The sequence below is a fragment of the Saccoglossus kowalevskii genome, chromosome 22, assembly GCF_978046115.1.
Source record: "Saccoglossus kowalevskii chromosome 22, keSacKowa6.1, whole genome shotgun sequence".
Lineage (NCBI taxonomy): Eukaryota > Metazoa > Hemichordata > Enteropneusta > Harrimaniidae > Saccoglossus > Saccoglossus kowalevskii.
Window position 1 is genome coordinate 11,192,635 of NC_140662.1, and position 19,482 is coordinate 11,212,116.

Here is a 19,482-nt window from a genome sequence, read left to right on the forward strand (position 1 = left end):
TTTTTCTTGTAAAACATTTTTAAATTGCATGTCGGAACGAACGAGCGTAAATGCACGCAGTGTAGTGAAATGTAGAACCCCTTAGTTTTGAATAAAATTGGCATGGTATTCAAACGCTGATATGAACAAGTCAAGTGAAAGATACACACAGAGAACTGAACTACCACTGGCGTCAAAAACTCTGCTATTCTGAATTACGCTGGGAGTAATCAGTAGTATTTATACAGGTAGTTCTATGATTATACATGGAGGTAATGGATTATAGACGGCAAAGCATCTTAATCCCTTAAATGTGGTTTAGCGGCAGTTGTGTATCACCGGCACTACACCGGCAGGGAACGTTAACGGCAGCATATTGCTGCCGGTCACGTTGACAAAAAAGAAGCCATACAAATGTGCGCATGCGCATAGCTAGCCGTGTCAACTTCAGCGGCAGGCAACGTCAGCGGCGGATCACCTGATCAATATATTTAGCAACTCTAGTAATTTGTCCTGTCTCTGCATACCCAGAGGTGGGGGGTGGGGGTGCGGGGGGGGGGTCTAAGTTTATATTGACCAGCGCATAGTTTAAGGTTGAGTTGTACATCCAGATCCAAATGAACACGACCCGAGCTTCCCTTTTTTGGTGATGTCAAATTGTTTAAAGAGTTAATAATTCAAATTAGAAGTTTCCTCTCTAAAGTTCCTGCTAAATTTATGACGAATATGAACATGACTTGGATTCAGTTGTTTATGTTTTTTCCCTAACAAACATTTCGGAAACTTGAAAACCACAGTCACTTGGGGGCTGAAAATCAATAAATACTAATTTTCAAAAAAAATCATCCGCTATAGAGGCTTTGCAGTGACGTCACAAAAATCACTAGGCCGCCATGTTGGATTACAAACAAACCATACGCAACGAAAGCCACGGGGAGGGTGTGGGGTTCTGTTATTATTACATATGTTCCATAGGAAACTTTTGTAAGGGATAATCATGATAATATGCTTGAAATGAAATCAAATTACTATCCGTATATGAAGTAAGTAGATTTAACCTACCACTGACGAAATGATCAGAGCAGACACGAATGTATGGAAGATTTGACTATTATGTACTGCAGTTTATTTTGATTCGTCCCTGAAATCAAAATCGGTATTTCCACAACCCATATGCAAATGAGGTCCGAGAGCAAACAAAGTAGTCCCTTCAGGAGTACAGTTTTTCGGAATAAACAATATTTAGAAGTACGATATTTTCCCCTTGGGGTACATGAATATACTTGCCGAGTGACATGAAATTTGAACAACAGTAATGGTACTTTTAGGCAGTCACTTATTTTGGCCCAAACTAATTTGCATATCACCCATGCAATAATGTTTTCGGTATTTTCGTTTGCTATTTTTATCCAGTTCAAATCGTTCAACAACATTTTTGGCATGTCAGGTGTACATCATATGGAATACTACGATTGGGAGAACTTAATGTTGACCACCTGGAAACTGAGTTTTATAAACCTTGAAGGGCTCTCAGAAGATCCACCAGCAGTAAAATCAGCGCTTACTATGGAGCCGCAACCATCAGCATCGAGATACCAGGTTTCTGCTGGCGACGTTGCGGCGTTACTCAGTTCCAAATAAAAATTACCAACGCCAAAAGAGCAACATTTTAACCGGTAATCAAGACTCAGTCAATCCACGACCAGCAAGCAACATCACACACGAAGGTGTAGCCACAGTCCCTCAACGAAGCCACAACCGCTGTCGACGAAAGTCATCCCGTCTGTAGAGTACCGCAGTTGCACGGCATGTTTGCCAATGCACAATTCTGTGGCGGAACTTTTAACTTCAACATAAACTGTGTATCATAGTCGTCCAGTTCAAGTTCTGGTTCTGCCGTGGTCCCAACTAAACGTCAACGAGTTATTTATTCGGACAGTGACTCAGATTAGACGTCTGATTATTTTAATTTCAAACAAACAGTGACACGCGTTCTCCGGGCGCGTTCTACACTGACACGCGCTGCTAGGGCGTAACACTTATATTGGAACATATTAATGGGCAATGGGATTCCCCGACCTAAATTCCATCCCGGTTTGCACGTTCTTTCTTTAATACGAAATAATCAAGTATGGAACATATGTAATAATAACAGAACCACAAATTTCGACGTTCTTTCGAGATTTCTTCAGTCTTTTCACCCTGATTACGAATAACTGTCGGTAGCCTGAAGAATGATTTATCATTGTCTCGATTTCCGCGGTTGCTGCAGTTGACAATAGCACAGAAATTCACCATTATTCCGCACAAAACATGGACAAACCACAGGATATCAAGCTGACAGTGTATTGTTGTCATGGTTTCCATGATTGCGTTTGTACTCCAAGATGGCGGATCACGTGTTTCGTGACGTCATGTGGGAAGCCTCTATACGTATATAAATAAACAAGTTGTGAAACACGGCACCTAGTAAATCGACACCCTGTCGGTTTCAAATGTCGATTTCTTACCTTAAAATGCGAAAAAAAATTTTTAGAGGGGGTCAGGTGTTACGTTAATAACCATTGTTCATAATCGCTAACTTGGTTTTATTCAAAACTGCACAAATCCCGCGTTTTCTGATGATATCCGACGATTTCATGAACGAAAATGGCCAGCAGCCAGAATCAAGGGGGATTCGCACAGAGTTCTGGGTAAATGAAGGAAATACTCGCTGTTACGGCACGCCTGATTGGCTGAAAATGAGTATGCGCACTTGATTTACCCAGAACTCTGTGCGAATCCCCCTTGATTCTGGCTGCTGGCCATTTTCGATCATGAAATTGTCGGATATCACCAGAAAACGCGCGATTTGTGCAGTTTTGAATAAAACCTAGTTAACGATTATGAACAATGGTTATTAACATAACACCTGACCCCCTCTGCACTTTTTGTTTCGCATTTTAAGGTAAGAAATCAACATTTGGAACCCACAGGGTGTCGATTTACTAGGTGCCGTGTTTCACAACTTGTTTATTTATATACGTATAGCGGATGATTTTTTTTGAAAATTAGTATTTATTGATTTTCAGCCCCCAAGTGACTGTGTTGAAAACCGACCCCAATGTACAGAATACGCTTCTTCACGTAATCAGTGGAAAACGATGGTGCTCTGAGTCTGATACGGCAAACATTTATTGAACTAAAAACTGCGAACAATCTCGAATTTCCGTATTTAAAGTGGGTTAATAAACAATATGAATCGTATAGCTCTTTCAGAAAACCAGTTTGAGCTACATCGTCGTATTCATGCATATGCAAATGATCTTTACTCTGCGAGGTATGTCGTGTAACAATCCTGGGTGACGATGTTATGGTGTCAGTCGGCAGTATATTTACTGAGGGGGGTAATTAAACGAGGATGGATATGCACATTTTGGGTTAGTTGGATCCAGTTTTTGCAAGTAGAACCTAGTCATAATAATATTATAATTAGATGCACACAATGTGGTATAAAAACGTGTTATGTTTGTAACACCGCAGTAAATGGTCGATACATCAGTTGTGAGGGCACAGTAAGTTGACTCATTTTTAAAGATTTCCCCCTTGTATCAGGATGCTGAAACGCGTGTTGCCCGATTTTGTGAAGTATGCAGCCAAACAGCAAAGTGGTGAGTGTTTATTATGTACTTCTAAAGCGTACCAGTCACATTCGTAAAACTTACAATGTGTTATTAGCAATATCTAATTTAATTTTTAAATGTTTTTCAAAACTCTACATTTTGGATTTAAACAGAATACTCCATTCAGATAGAAATAAAGCATCGGAAATAACCCAAAAATACGCCGTTGTTTTGTGGTAAGCAAAAGCCAGTAATTCCCATATCACGGCTCGACTTGACGCAGCCGGTTTCTAGTGCGTAAAACATACGCACAGTATTGGTGCATTATGGGTAGTATTCCCGCCCAACTGTCAATCAAATACGTAAAAGCGAACACAACATCAGTACTGGCATTTTTCCAGCGGACACCGATTTTTCAAGGTCATTGCCAAATAAACAACCCACTCTCCTATATTTATTGGAAGTCCGATATAGATGACAATTAATTTTCAAATTTACTATTTTTTTTGTCATGAGATTTTCAGTCAAAACTAGCAGCATTTCCCGCCAAAAGCTAGATGCACTTATTCTGCAAGTGTTACAATGAAACGTGTTTAAATGTGTCCTTTTATTGAAACAGGATAGTAAATATTTTTAAAAATGTATAACGAATCGTAAAATTTAAATTTTCCTTATTTTTATTCTATTGTATTCTGCCTGGCTTCACTGGTAAAGTAAGTTGCTTTGTGGGACCAGATATAACCAGTTTTCAAGAGAACATTGCAATAACAAGTTATTGTGCAATGCATTATGGGTATATAGAACGCCACCCACATGCTAATTTCAGCTTACCCGCACTGGCGCATTTCCAACTATCATTTTTATCATGTATGCAAACCAATTCTTTTTTTTTTTTGTACCGTTTTAGTTTGTTAGTTTTTTTTAACTTTTTTGTTAAAATTGTATTGGTGTTTATTACAGTTCCACAGCTAATTTATATCAGGTGAACAATCCTTGTTAGAATACATTTTACACAAGTTTTACCGGAAACTGTTCTGATCATTTCCAGGCTATAGTATCACTTTATTGCTGTTTCAAATAAAGTCATCATGAGTAACCACCAATCAATTTTTAATTGGCATGAAGACCTCAAGCCAAACTTGTAATGATTTATGCGTTTCACGTCTGTTTTGTGCCAAGTTTTTGTTTTTCGTTGATATGATGCAATAGCAAAGTTAATATGAGCGAGTCACTCTGTGTGTGTGTGGGGGGGGGGTATGTTTAGCAAGGACTGCACCCAAAGCTGTTCCAATTTGAGACATCTCCCCCTGGAATAATGGTCACTCACCCGAAGCTATTCCAATATGAAACGTCTCCCCCTGGAATAATGGTCACCCACCCAAGCTGTACCAATTTGAGACATCTCCCCCCTGGAATAATGGTCACCCTACCCCAAGCTGTACCAATTTGAGACATCTCCCCCCTGGAATAATGGTCACCCACCCGAAGCTGTCCAAAATTGATATGCCCCTGAAATAATGGTCCTCCAAATGATGTTTCAACTTTTACACCCTCCGGTAATAATGGTCGTTTTCACACTTCCAGAATAATGGTCACCCCACCACAAGCCGTTTCAATTTGAGACATCTCCCCCTGGAATAAGAGTCGCCCTACCACAAGCTGTTCCAATTTGAGACATCTCCCCCCTGGAATAATGGTCACCCACCCGAAGCTGTCCAAAATTGATATGCCCCTGAAATAATGGTCCTCCAAATGATGTTCCAACTTTTACACCCTCCTGAAATAACTGTCATTTTCACACTTCCAGAATAATGGTCACCCTACCACAAGCTGTTCCGATTTGAGACATCTCCCCCTGGAATAATCGTCATCCACTCGAAGCTGTTCCAATTTGAGATATCTCCCCCTGGAATAATGGTCACCCATCCCAAGCTGCCCAAATTGGATGTGCTGTCTTTGACAGTCCTCCCCTAAGGTGTCCCAATCTGTTTCAACATTTAATACCCCCTCCTGAGATAATGGTCTTCCAAAGGTGTCCCAATTTTATACACCCTCTGGAAAAATGATCACTCACCCCAAGCTGCCAAAATTTGATGTGCTGTCTTTGAAAGATAATACCCCCTGAAATAATAGTCTTCCCAAGCTGTTCCAATTTGAGACATCTCCCCCTGGAATAATGGTCAGTCTACCCTAAGCTGTTCTAATTTGATTACCCCCCCCCCCGAATAATGATCCTCCTGAAGCTGTGCTGATATCCTCTCCCTGAAACAGTGGTCCTTCCTAAATTGATATCCCTCTCCCTCTCTAAGCTTTCGCAAAATATTATGTCCCCCAAAGAAATAATGAGAAATATTTTTCAGTTGATTTTTGATTTTGTATCATATTTTCTCACAATTCTACAGCTTTGGCTGCTGTTAGTCCAACACTTGAGCAATACTCAGAAATACCAGAGATGCCGCCATCAGAATTTCAGCCAAAGAAGTACACGGTAAGTATTCACTAATTTATCATACAACTAACCTGCAAATGAAATAAGTATGATTATTGACAACTTTATTAATTCATTAAATGGTTGTTTTTTAAAATGTTGGTTATTGTTAAAACCCACAAGTATATGTCAAATTAAAAGAACACAAATAGGTTTTATATAATTAAAAATTAATAAAAAATTATAGTAAACAATATTCACGCTTAACAATACATCAGATTATTATCAAAGTAATTTTCCTGTAAAATTCACTTAAGGGACAAGACAAGCAGCATTGTTTATTTTATTTATTTATTTATTTATCAATAAATTTCATTTTGTGACAATATTTAATGTCGCTGGATTTTGTTCTATGAAAAAAAATATTTGAAATCCCGTAAAATCTTCCATGATTGCTGTTATAAATATAGTTGTTTAAACTGCTCAGTAATGATAATGGGCTATCCAGGTTTAAAGAAGGGGTGTCAAGGTACAATGTTCTGTCAACTCAAAAACCATGACAGAACTATACAATTCTTATTATGTTTTTAATAATAGCATGAGCCGCAAATGACATCAGCACCAACCTTTTCTCATGTTGTAATGCGTAAAACAGAATGAAAATCTTAGTAAGTTGCATACATCCAGATACAGAGAATTTTTACCGGTAATCATTTTTCTCATTTCAACAGGGTATAACTTATGAGAAAGCATTGGAAACAAGAAAAGAAAGATTAACGCCATCTTTGATGACATACTATAAAAAACCATTAATGATAGCAGAAGGTCATATGCAGTGGTTGTTTGATGAACAAGGAAGGCGTTATCTAGACTTCTTTGCTGGCATCAACACCATTAGTGTGGGACACTGTCACCCGTAAGTATCATCTTCAATCATCTAAATTATTGTTTTCTAATTTTAATACTATGAACAAAAGTTTTGTGGTAACCACAGACATAATGCATGATAGTTACTATGACTACATGACATATAAACTAATATTGTATTTAAAATGAAAAATACATAATTGACAAAAATGTTTTATTTTTGGAATTAGTTTTGGATACTTTATTTTAACATTGATAAAATAATAATTTTCTTTTTGACAATCTTTTCACAAATGTATGTAGTTACATGTAGTTACTGTAAAATCTGTATTATAAATCATGGCTTTTATTAAAATGGTAAAATGCAACAGAGGGGATGTGGCTTCTATTAGAGTATCTACACATATGTGAAATGATGAATTTTTTGGTTCTCAATTATTCAAAAAGAATGAGTGCGACTTCTATAAAGGATGCAGCTTCTAATACAGATTTTACGGTAATAGTACCATTCAAAGGACATTCCGGAAACATGCAACTTGTTTTAACATGTGTCGACTCACATTGTCAATTAGTAACACAGTATGTGTCAATTAATAGCAGTGTCTACTGACAGAGGTCAATTACAAATCTTCTAAAAATGATTGTCATTTTGTGAATAGCTTGTGTGACCTGCAATTTTTTTTATATAAAATGGATGTAGCTTTCCCCCCTCTGGCAGAGAAAACACTTACAACAAAATAATAACATCAATTTGTCAGAAATTTGCACGGTGATCACATAATTTTCATTTTCCTCATCAATGCCAAAAAAATGATATCACTTTCTCTTAGTTGCATACCTCCTTAAATAGTCCTCCTATATCAATGTCTGTTAATGGACACAAAACTTTTGTTGCATGTTATTTCTTTTCTCATTTCTAATATCTCTTGTTCAACAACAAATCTATTGACAATAAATACTATAAAAAAACTAGCAAAAAATAAAATTATGATATAAAATTATAAAATATAAAAAATATAAATATAAAAGTGGAAAAACTCATTAAAATAATCCAGGGTAGCAGAATAAGGAGATTCAGAAAAAGAAACCATTGACTCTTAATTAACCCATCATTTAGTCCATCTCCATTACCAGTATACTTCCACAGAATAAAGTTCAGCTATAAAAAAACAAACTATAGTTAGAAATATCCTATCATGAAACTAATTATAATCATAAAAAATAATTAGTGTAATTAAGACATAGACGTAGCACATTGAATAGTGGCTAAATTTAAAGCAGGGGTTTCGCTAAGTTCTGGAGTTTATCGATGTCTAAATTTAGAAAGTAGGAGACCAAAATGTGATACTTTTCTATAGGTTACTAGTCTTTAAAGTACAAAGTAGCTGACTGAACAAGCCAAGTAGACAGCTATTTAACCAGCTGCCGTCTCTTAACGAAACCCCTGCTGAAAAAAGATACAAAGTTGACAACAAATTTGACTTATTTTCTGATCAAATTCTGGAGTTGGGAAGCGCATTTTCTTTTCCTTTCTAGGAATGGAGGAATCCTGAGCAGATAAACTAATAATAATATATATATAGCTTTGCAACACCACCAATTTGATCAGAATAAAAACAAGTCAATTTAAAAGTACCGGTACTGATAAATGTAGTTGTAACAGTGAAAATTAGGTGGAATGTAAAGGGATTGGATAATTTTCTTTTTGACAATCTTTTCACAAATGTATGTAGTTACATGTAGTTACTGTAAAATCTGTATTATAAATCATGGCTTTTATTAAAATGGTAAAATGGCCAAGTAGACAGCTATTTAACCAGCTGCCGTCTCTTAACGAAACCCCTGCTGAAAAAAGATACAAAGTTGACAACAAATTTGACTTATTTTCTGATCAAATTCTGGAGTTGGGAAGCGCATTTTCTTTTCCTTTCTAGGAATGGAGGAATCCTGAGCAGATAAACTAATAATAATATATATATAGCTTTGCAACACCACCAATTTGATCAGAATAAAAACAAGTCAATTTAAAAGTACCGGTACTGATAAATGTAGTTGTAACAGTGAAAATTAGGTGGAATGTAAAGGGATTGTTCAAACACCTAAAAATCAATCTTTCTCTAAATTGTCTTTGCCGTATTTGTGAGATAATACTTCTGAGTGTCAAGTTTTGTCATTTAAAACAAAATATGACAGAATCCTAGTATGTTTCTGCAATGCACATATTCCAAAGATCTAAATAAATCTTCAAGAGTGCACATGGCAAGTACACATCTGAATTTCCCCTTTAAACTATTCACCTATAATATAATTAAAACGTAATATGTATAACGACATAAGAATAGTTGTCATATACCACAATTAAAAGTTGACATAAAACACATCATGGTCCCTCATTAGAACCAAATAATTGTTGCTCCACTCAAATATGGCTAAAAAAACAACAACTTCCATAATTTGAATCAGATTTAATTTAAAGCCTGAATCAAAAAAGTACATAACATGGGTGTTTGAACAATCAGATGGAAATGTAGAGTATGGAAATTCCTATGTTAATAGGACGTACTTCATACCGTGGCATGTATGCAAAAACAGTTTACTTTTACACATGGACGTCATGTGATGCATTCTGACCAATAACATGGTCATCTCAAAACTTTGGTAGTTAGGCAACAGTTGTAACTGTTTAGAAAATTTGGAACATTTATGTAGTGCAGAAAACGGCATGCAAACTTGCATGCATTCTCTGACTATATTTACCATGATAACTTAAAGAGAAATATTCAATTTGGGAAATTCATTTGCAGATGCAATCAAATTTTGTTCATTCTAGGATTATTCAATGTTCTGATAAAAAAAATGTTTTTTACTCAATGCCCGGAAACTGAAATTTCCATACTCACATCAGGTGTAGGTAACTCTGATGATCTTTTGGCAACCCGTGTAGCTAACTGCCAATCTTTTGTATGTTCTCACCTTCCCTCCTCCAATATAGAAGAGTGGTAGCGGCATTAGACAAACAGATGAGGACACTGTGGCATACTAGTAATATCTATTTACATCCCGGGATTCATGAATATGCCACCAAGCTAACTGATAAACTACCAGGAGATCTGAAGGTAGTGGGCTGTTAAAAGTCTACTGTCTTTACACTCATTAATGATTCATAGCGCTGCGACAAACAAGACTGAGTTTATAATGACTGTCTGTGTAATGCATTGAAACCTGTTAACCAAGTTAACATTAGTTCTAATGAATATTTCAAAATATTTCTCTCAGTTAACTATATGACAATATAACTGAATGTAAAGTGGACACTGCTGTACATTGAACACCTCTGTAAAGTGGACACTGCTGTACACTGAACACCTCTGTAAAATGGACACTGCTGTACACTGAGCACCTCTGTAAAGTTGACACTGCTGTACACTGAACACCGCTGTAAAATGGACACTGCTGTACACTGAACACCTCTGTAAAGTGGACACTGCTGTACATTGAACACCTCTGTAAAATAGACACTGCTGTACACTGAACACCTCTGTAAAGTGGACACTGCTGTACATTGAACACCTCTGTAAAGTGGACACTGCTGTACATTGAACTACGCTGTAAAGTGGACACTGCTGTACATTGAACACCTCTGTAAAGTGACACTGCTGTACATTGAACACCTCTGTAAAGTGGACACTGCTGTACATTGAACACCTCTGTAAAATGGATACAGCTGTACATTGAACTACGCTGTAAAATGGATACTGCTGTACATTGAACTACGCTGTAAAGTGGACACTGCCGTACATTGAACACCTCTGTAAAGTGGACACTGCCGTACATTGAACTACGCTGTAAAATGTACATTTCTATACACTGAACACCTCTGTAAAATAGACATTGCTGTACACCTCTATAATCTGAATATTGCTGTACACTGAACACCTATGTAATCTGATCTTGCCATACACTGATCTGAGCACCTGAATCTGTAAACTGAACATGTCCATAAAACTGACCCCAGTCCAACTAGTGTTTAGTTTTACACAGGTTTCATTGCACTAGAAATACATATAGGTGATGGTATTATAGCAAAGTTGAAAACAGTGGAGACCAATGTATGATGGGTAATTTCATGTATCTCCATCAACATATCTTGTTCTGTGAAAATTAGGATTTATTTTATTTTGTCACAATCCAGAAACACAATTGTCCATTTATACTGGATAATTGTCACTGAATTTTTTCCAAATTTTAATTTCACTCCTTTTGAAATTTGATAGTGTTCTTTTTCAAATAAATACCGTTAAATAAATATATAAATTATTTCTGACACTAAAAATCTAATTTTCACAAAATGAGTGCATGTCACAATTAGGCAGTAGACACACTAGCAGCTGACCAAACTGGAGCACTGTATATGGACAGTGAAGCTGTAACTGAAGCAATACTACAGTGAAGGATCTTCTATTTCCAGATCAGAGACTGGTATCAAAGGATGTTTTTTTTTTTCATTTGAATAAAACAGACAGTAAACTATTATTTCTAAACTATTTATTGATGTTTGCAGGTTGCATACATCGTGAACAGTGGATCAGAAGCGAATGATTTGGCAATGTTGATGGCAAGACTCTACACGGGGAACTATGACATCATATCTTTAAGGTATGGACACGATAACATATCATTAACGTATGAACACTATGACATCATATCTTTAAGGTATGGACACTATGACATCATATCTTTGAGGTATGAACACTATGACATTATATCTTTAAAGTTTGGACACTTTGACATCATATCTTTGAGGTATGAACACAATGACATATCTTTAAGGTATGGACACTATGACATCATATCTTTAAGGTATGGACACTATGACATATCTTTGAGGTATGGACACGATGACATATCATTAACGTATGAACACTATGACATATCTTTGAGGTATGAACACTATGACATCATATCTTTAAGGTATGGACACTATGAAATATCTTTAAGGTATGGACACTATGACATATCTTTAAGGTATGGACACTATGACATCATATCTTTAAGGTATGGACACTATGACATATCTTTAAGGTATGGACACGATGACATATCATTAACGTATGAACACTATGACATCATATCTTTGAGGTATGGACACTATGACATCATATCTTTGAGGTATGGACACTATGACATCATATCTTTGAGGTATGGACACTATGACATCATATCTTTGAGGTATGGACACTATGACATCATATCTTTGAGGTATGGACACTATGACATCATATCTTTGAGGTATGGACACTATGACATCATATCTTTGAGGTATGAACACTATGACATCATATCTTTGAGGTATGAACACTATGACATATCTTTAAGGTATGGACACTATGACATATCTTTAAGGTATGGACACTATGACATCATATCTTTGAGGTCTGAACACTATGACATCATATCTTTGAGGTATGAACACTATGACATCATATCTTTAAGGTACAGACACTATGACATATCTTTAAAGTGACATTCTCTGGCCCTCTACCTCTATTCAATACACCATGGATCAATATGCTTAACAGTAAATCAACAAGCAATAAATTTTATATAATTCTTCAAATTACACTTTTCTATCTACTCTCCATAGGAGTGCCTATCATGGTGGAAGTCCTTACCTACAAGGTTTAACAGCAATATCTACATGGAATTATAATTTTCCAAGAGGATTTGGTATTCATAACACTATGAATCCAGATGTCTTCAGAGGACCATATGGTGGACATAAATGCAGAGACACACCAAATGATGTAAGCTATGAGTCTAGGGATCGAGAATAAGCTCATAGATATTGAGAAACAATTGTGAAATTTACAATAAGGAGCTAACAAAAATATATACCATGTGTATATTTAAATACCAGTGATTTGAAGCTGAATTCGTAAATAACAAAGTTGTTGTCATTAAGCAGATTGTATTTTCTGGAACTCATTCTAAATTCATCAAAGGCCAAACCCAACTAAAATAAATTTGAGGTTTTTTTCAGTTTACGATTCAATGTCGTGAAAAATGTTATCATAATCAAATTTTGACAGAAGTAATCTGTATTAATCTTGTATTTCCTACGTCCTAGTCACTTGTATTACCTAGGTCACCAGTGTATTAACTATGTCACCTGTATCACCTTCATTACCTATATTACCTTCATTACTGTATTACCGGGTACCTACGTCAGCTGTATTATCTAGGTCACCAGTGTATTAGCTACATTACCTGTATTATCTTCATTACCTGTATTACCGGGTACCTACGTCACCTGTATTACCTAGGTCACCAGTGTATTAGCTACGTCACCTGTATCACCTTCATTACCTGTATTATGTTTTGATAGAGTATTCGTAAATGTGACTGCACACAAAACGAATGCCACGCATCTGATATGTACATACATCAATTAGAAGATTTATTGAGTCATTCCTGCCCGAAGAAAATTGCCGCATTCTTTGCTGAACCCATTCAGGTATGTGTTCTCATTATTTTGTGATTAATACAATGATTTTTCTGAAAACAAATATAATTTACTGCGTATGAGATTTTTCAAACTACTCTCAGCACTGATTGGCTAATCCTTTCATTTGAATATCTGATTTTAAAGTAGATATTGATTGATTTTGATTATTGTAGCATAAATTACTAAAATCTTGAATTTTTCAAACATGGATGGAATAGTTATTTACTTGATTTTTGTTTTTGATAATAAAGGGTGCAGGAGGAATTAATCAGTTTCCAAAAGATTTCCTGAAAGGTGCTTATAAAGCAGTGAGAGCAAAAGGAGGGTTATGCGTTGCTGATGAGGTTCAGACAGGATTTGGAAGACTTGGAAGTGAATATTGGGGATTTGAAACTCACGATGTAATGCCAGATATTGGTAAGATGACAATTTAATTTGCAAAATTCATCATTAATACAGGATTTTTAGTGAATGCAAAGCTATTTGCAAGATTGTACCTGATTGGCTACCCAATCTTAACACCTAACAGTCAGACCAATCAGAGAGCAGCTTGTTTGTTGAAAGGTTTTTTCAACATACCAAATTATGCCTTGTATATGTGCTTCTACTCAACTGTGGATTTTTACCTAAAGCAGTGCAGGTCGTCATGACAATATAAACAATCTATGATCATAAAATGAATGGTACATTTTTTCTTCACAGTAACCATGGCAAAAGGAATTGGCAATGGTTTCCCTATGGCAGCTGTGGTCACAAGAAAAGGTAGGAATGTATTAAAATGTCATAGGTCATAGTGGGTCATGACCCTCTTCATTCAGTCATGTATTAAGCAGTCCTGTATTAGAAATTGAGAAGGGTAGACATACCCAACCCAAAATACCTTTAGAAGACAGAATCTGTAAACAATGTTCCCAGATCAAAATTGAAAATGAAGAACATTTCTTCATGGAATGTCTTAGGTACCAAACAGAAAGACAAAAGCTATTTAATAATATCAGTATTCCAGAAGAATTGAAAAGTGATAACCAGATATTTAAATATATTATGAGTTCAAGAGAAGACGTACTAATAAGACAAGTTAGTGAATACTTATACAAAATATTTGAAATCAGAAATAACAATAACTGACATTTTACTTTTACTTTAGTTTTATATGTATTGTACTTTATTACTAACATTTTATTGCTGTTCAACCAATGGAAATTATTTCTAAGGATGCAATAAATTTATTAATATTAATATATATATATTCAAGACAAATATTACCTGAGGAACATCCAAGAAAATAGTATACTCAATCAAGCAAGAATGTGCAAAAAATACTAAGGCAGTGTATGCACCCCATACTAAATACTAAGGCAGTGTATGCACCCCATATTAAATACTAAGGCAGTGTATGCACCCCATATTAAATACTAAGGCAGTGTATGCACCCCATACTAAATACTAAGGCAGTGTATGCACCCCATACTAAATACTAAGGCAGTGTATGCACCCCATATTAAATACTAAGGCAGTGTATGCACCCCATATTAAATACTAAGGCAGTGTATGCACCCCATATTAAATACTAAGGCAGTGTATGCACCCCATACTAAATACTAAGGCAGTGTATGCACCCCATACTAAATACTAAGGCAGTGTATGCACCCCATACTAAATACTAAGGCAGTGTATGCACCCCATACTAAATACTAAGGCAGTGTATGCACCCCATACTAAATACTAAGGCAGTGTATGCACCCCATACTAAATACTAAGGCAGTGTATGCACCCCATATTAAATACTAAGGCAGTGTATGCACCCCATACTAAATACTAAGGCAGTGTATGCACCCCATATTAAATACTAAGGCAGTGTATGCACCCCATATTAAATACTAAGGCAGTGTATGCACCCCATACTAAATACTAAGGCAGTGTATGCACCCCATACTAAATACTAAGGCAGTGTATGCACCCCATACTAAATACACTATTACTCATTTGAAGTTTTTTTGTTTTTTTCAGAAATTGCAATGAGTTTGACTGAAGCTCTACATTTCAATACGTTTGGTGGTAATCCACTAGCCTGTTCTGTGGGCTCTGAAGTTATTGATGTGAGTATACAGTCCAATGTTTGTCAACCACCACGAGAACCTTCAAATTTTAGACTCTATGCAACTGGCATGCTATAAATAACACTGAATATTGCTGCGCCAATTATTTGTGGCATGAAACAAAGGTGAAGTTGAGAACCTGCAGCTTTGCCATTATAGTTTTTTAACTATACATGTATTTGTAAACTGGAGTAGTGAACAAACTGGTAATATGGCAAGGACTGTAGATATCATACCACCAAGGAGACTATCAGCGTCAGTATTAGCCCTCAAATCATATGGTGGTTGTGTAATGTATCTGGGGGCTTAGTCTTTTCCACGAAACAAAACAAAACCCTAACCCTAACATTAATAATATCTGAGAAAATGAATAGCGCCATCAGTATTCAACAATTCCAAAATGGCTGTCACGTCATGTTATCGCAAATAAATCAGGCTGCAAAGTAGGCGGAAAAAAGTGGAAACTAAATATTCTCGACAAATTTATTTCTGTGACGTGGCGATGTTTGAAGTCGTTCAAAATTTAAGGTTAGGGTTAGGGTTAAGATTTCATTTCGTTTCGTGGAAAAGACTAAGCTGTATCTGGATGTTTTGCTAACATTCATTTTGTATTTTTCTGACCAGATTTACATAAATGTGGTTTCATGAAATTAAAACAATATTTTGATCTTTGTAACCAGTTTTTTTTATGGAGGAATTCACCCAAATGTTAACATTGTCATCTATGGAAATGTAATTAGCATATTTTGTCAACAATAATTAAAATTTTGTTGCAGGTGATTGATGATGAAAAACTACAAGAAAACTGTGATATTGTTGGTACTTACCTGATGAAAAAACTTGCTAAACTCAGAGATGAATATGAAATCCTTGGAGATGTCCGAGGTAAAGGTTTGATGATTGGTCTGGACTTTGTAAATGACAAGGTAAGACAAATTTCCAATAAACTGTGAAGATTGTATCCAAAATATGAAAGTGTACGTGTATCGTATTTGCTCTACTATTAGATGCAAATACATTAAAACCTGACATATTTTGACCATATACATACCTCTGTCATTTATGTAAGCACATACACTACTTATACAGTATGTATATTTGGAAATGTTGAACAGAACTATTGTCATGGTATCCTTCACTTCCAAGATACTTACCGGTAGTTCATATGAACCAGTTAAGGGATATTTAACATTCCAGGCAATGACACTTACATAATACAGTTAAGGGATATTTAACATTCCAGGCAATGACGCTTACATAATACAGTTAAGGGATATTTAACATTCCAGGCAATGACGCTTATATAATACAGTTAAGGGATATTTAACATTCCAGGCAATGACGCTTACATAATACAGTTAAGGGATATTTAACATTCCAGGCATTGACGCTTACATAATACAGTTAAGGGATATTTAACATTCCAGGCAATGACGCTTACATAATACAGTTAAGGGATATTTAACATTCCAGGCAATGACGCTTACATAATACAGTTAAGGGATATTTAACATTCCAGGCAATGACGCTTACATAATACAGTTAAGGGATATTTAACATTCCAGGCAATGACGCTTACATAATACAGTTAAGGGATATTTAACATTCCAGGCAATGACGCTTACATAATACAGTTAAGGGATATTTAACATTCCAGGCAATGACACTTACATAATACAGTTAAGGGATATTTAACATTCCAGGCAATGACGCTTACATAATGCAGTTAAGGGATATTTAACATTCCAGGCAATGACGCTTACATAATGCAGTTAAGGGATATTTAACATTCCAGGCAATGACGCTTACATAATACAGTTAAGGGATATTTAACATTCCAGGCAATGACACTTACATAATACAGTTAAGGGATATTTATCATTCCAGGCAATGACGCTTACATAATACAGTTAAGGGATATTTAACATTCCAGGCAATGACGCTTACATAATACAGTTAAGGGATATTTAACATTCCAGGCAATGACGCTTACATAATACAGTTAAGGGATATTTAACATTCCAGGCAATGACGCTTACATAATACAGTTAAGGGATATTTAACATTCCAGGCAATGACGCTTACATAATACAGTTAAGGGATATTTAACATTCCAGGCAATGACGCTTACATAATACAGTTAAGGGATATTTAACATTCCAGGCAATGACGCTTACATAATACAGTTAAGGGATATTTAACAGTTGAAAATGAGAGAGAATAATGTATTAAATTAAACACATCTGTGTAATGTAGTAATTCAATTCAATTTCTCTACAAACTTAACATGAATTTTCTTTAAAAATAATATGGACCTACATTTTCATTATGCAGAAGTCCAGAAGTCCTCTGCCAGCAGCTGATGTAAATGACATGATGGAAGACTGTAAAGAAATGGGTTTGTTGTTGGGAAAAGCTGGTCTTCATTCCAATGTAAGTAATATATACAGCATAGAATATTCCACTGCATGGATTCTGATGACGTCTGTAGTGCAATGCTGGTGCAGTTATCTTCCTCAAATGCCTATGTTAACCCTTTAAATGCTGAAGTTTATCTATTCAAATGCCGAAGTTATCCATTGAAATGCATAAGTTAACCATTTAAATACGGAAGTTAACTTTTCAAATGCCAAAATTAACCAAAAAATAAATTAGTGCAAAAAATGTACCATCATAACAAATTAATATTTATTTTAGAAACACATAAAATTAACTTTTATACAAAGCTTGAAGTGTAAATAATGTCTAATGTTATCCTGTGATTGCAGGTGCTTCGAATCAAGCCGCCGATGTGTATCACTTTAAGTGACGCTGACTTTGCTATTGATGTAATAGAGAAATCCATAAAGAATCATTATGACAGAACGAAAACTCAATCCTACAAGATGAGGCAAAATGTTACCGTGGAAAGAGTGCCAATGTTTACACCTTAAATACTGGCATTGTGGAGGAATAAACTAGTGTAAAAAGAAACGTTTGTCCCATTTTTTGTATTCATGTTCCATTTCTTGTCTTTACAGATTAATTATTAACAGGTCCAGCAATATTTAGTCTAGTATCCTCATTGTTTTAATATACTGCCATATACTTACTAGTCCAAACCAAGTGGACTATGATATACTAAATGGTGGGTGTCCATTTTAGTATGTCAGGGTGAGGTGAGATGACAACTTATTTGGACTTGTACAGCTTCTCTTCGCTGTAAATTTTTTTAAGCTTTTTTTTCAAATATTTTGTTGTTGACAGACTACTGATCTGTGTAATGATAAGAATTCTCTGTTTTATTTTTAGTGAGATTTTTGCAGGGAAAATACATCAATAAATGAAAGCAAATTGTTTTTGCCAAGGTAAAAATGTTAATAATGTATTTTAGGAGTTTTGACAGTGATGACAAAAATGTATTATTTGTGGAAGACATTAACGGTACAATCAGCAAAGCTATGAAGAAATGTGGAAATTTTAAAACACTACAATTCTTGATATTTTCCCAAATGACAAATAAAAACCACACAATTGTTTCTTTGAACTTTCATGGGAAAATTTAGCAAATTTCATGTAATCAGTTTGTCAAATGTTAACAGTGACATTCATCAATGGTTTATTCAGAATGTTGCAATAAGTGTATTATTTTGTTCAAGCATGAACAAACCTTGTAAAAACAATATGTCTGGAGTTTGGCGATAATTTTCAATTATGTTCAATTTTTTTGCAGCTGTAAATAAATCATATATTTATATACAAAGAACAAATTGTTTTGTGTGTGATTTGTTTGAGAATGGTTAAGTAATTTCCAAAATACTAACAAGCTAATTTGAGACTGTCGTATAACAGCATGCATTTAAACAAAATGGCTACCAGTCAGCAAGGCATGTCAGAGATGTAGCTCTTGAACAATTTTTGGCCATCTTGATTTAGCTCATACAACAAATTGCATGTGCATATGTATGATATAGTGTGTGTGTGTGTGTGTGAAGTATGAATGAAGTTTGAACAGCATAGACA

At 35.4% G+C, this 19,482-nt stretch overlaps 1 protein-coding gene across 1 annotated transcript; it reads left to right on the forward strand.

Annotated features, from left to right (window-relative positions):
• The first annotated feature begins 3,470 nt into the window (after positions 1-3,470).
• Positions 3,471-19,229, forward strand: LOC102807824 (alanine--glyoxylate aminotransferase 2, mitochondrial-like). The gene is made up of 13 exons (XM_085495955.1): positions 3,471-3,629; positions 5,984-6,069; positions 6,741-6,925; positions 9,869-9,992; positions 11,438-11,532; positions 12,521-12,680; positions 13,262-13,390; positions 13,633-13,798; positions 14,084-14,143; positions 15,392-15,480; positions 16,257-16,406; positions 17,815-17,913; positions 18,249-19,229. Exons 1-13 carry the CDS (start codon positions 3,575-3,577, stop codon positions 18,411-18,413), a joined length of 1,563 nt encoding a protein of 520 aa, XP_085352081.1. The 5' UTR covers positions 3,471-3,574; the 3' UTR covers positions 18,414-19,229.
• Positions 19,230-19,482: the final 253 nt, after the last annotated feature.

Excerpts from the sequence above, each read along its gene's own strand:
- LOC102807824 (XM_085495955.1), top strand. The coding sequence starts at position 3,575 with ATGCTGAAACGCGTGTTGCCCGATTTTGTGAAGTATGCAGCCAAACAG. Across the intron at positions 3,630-5,983 it reads TGCAGCCAAACAGCAAAGTG|CTTTGGCTGCTGTTAGTCCA; the intron begins GTGAGTGTTTAT and ends ACAATTCTACAG. Across the intron at positions 15,481-16,256 it reads TGGGCTCTGAAGTTATTGAT|GTGATTGATGATGAAAAACT; the intron begins GTGAGTATACAG and ends ATTTTGTTGCAG.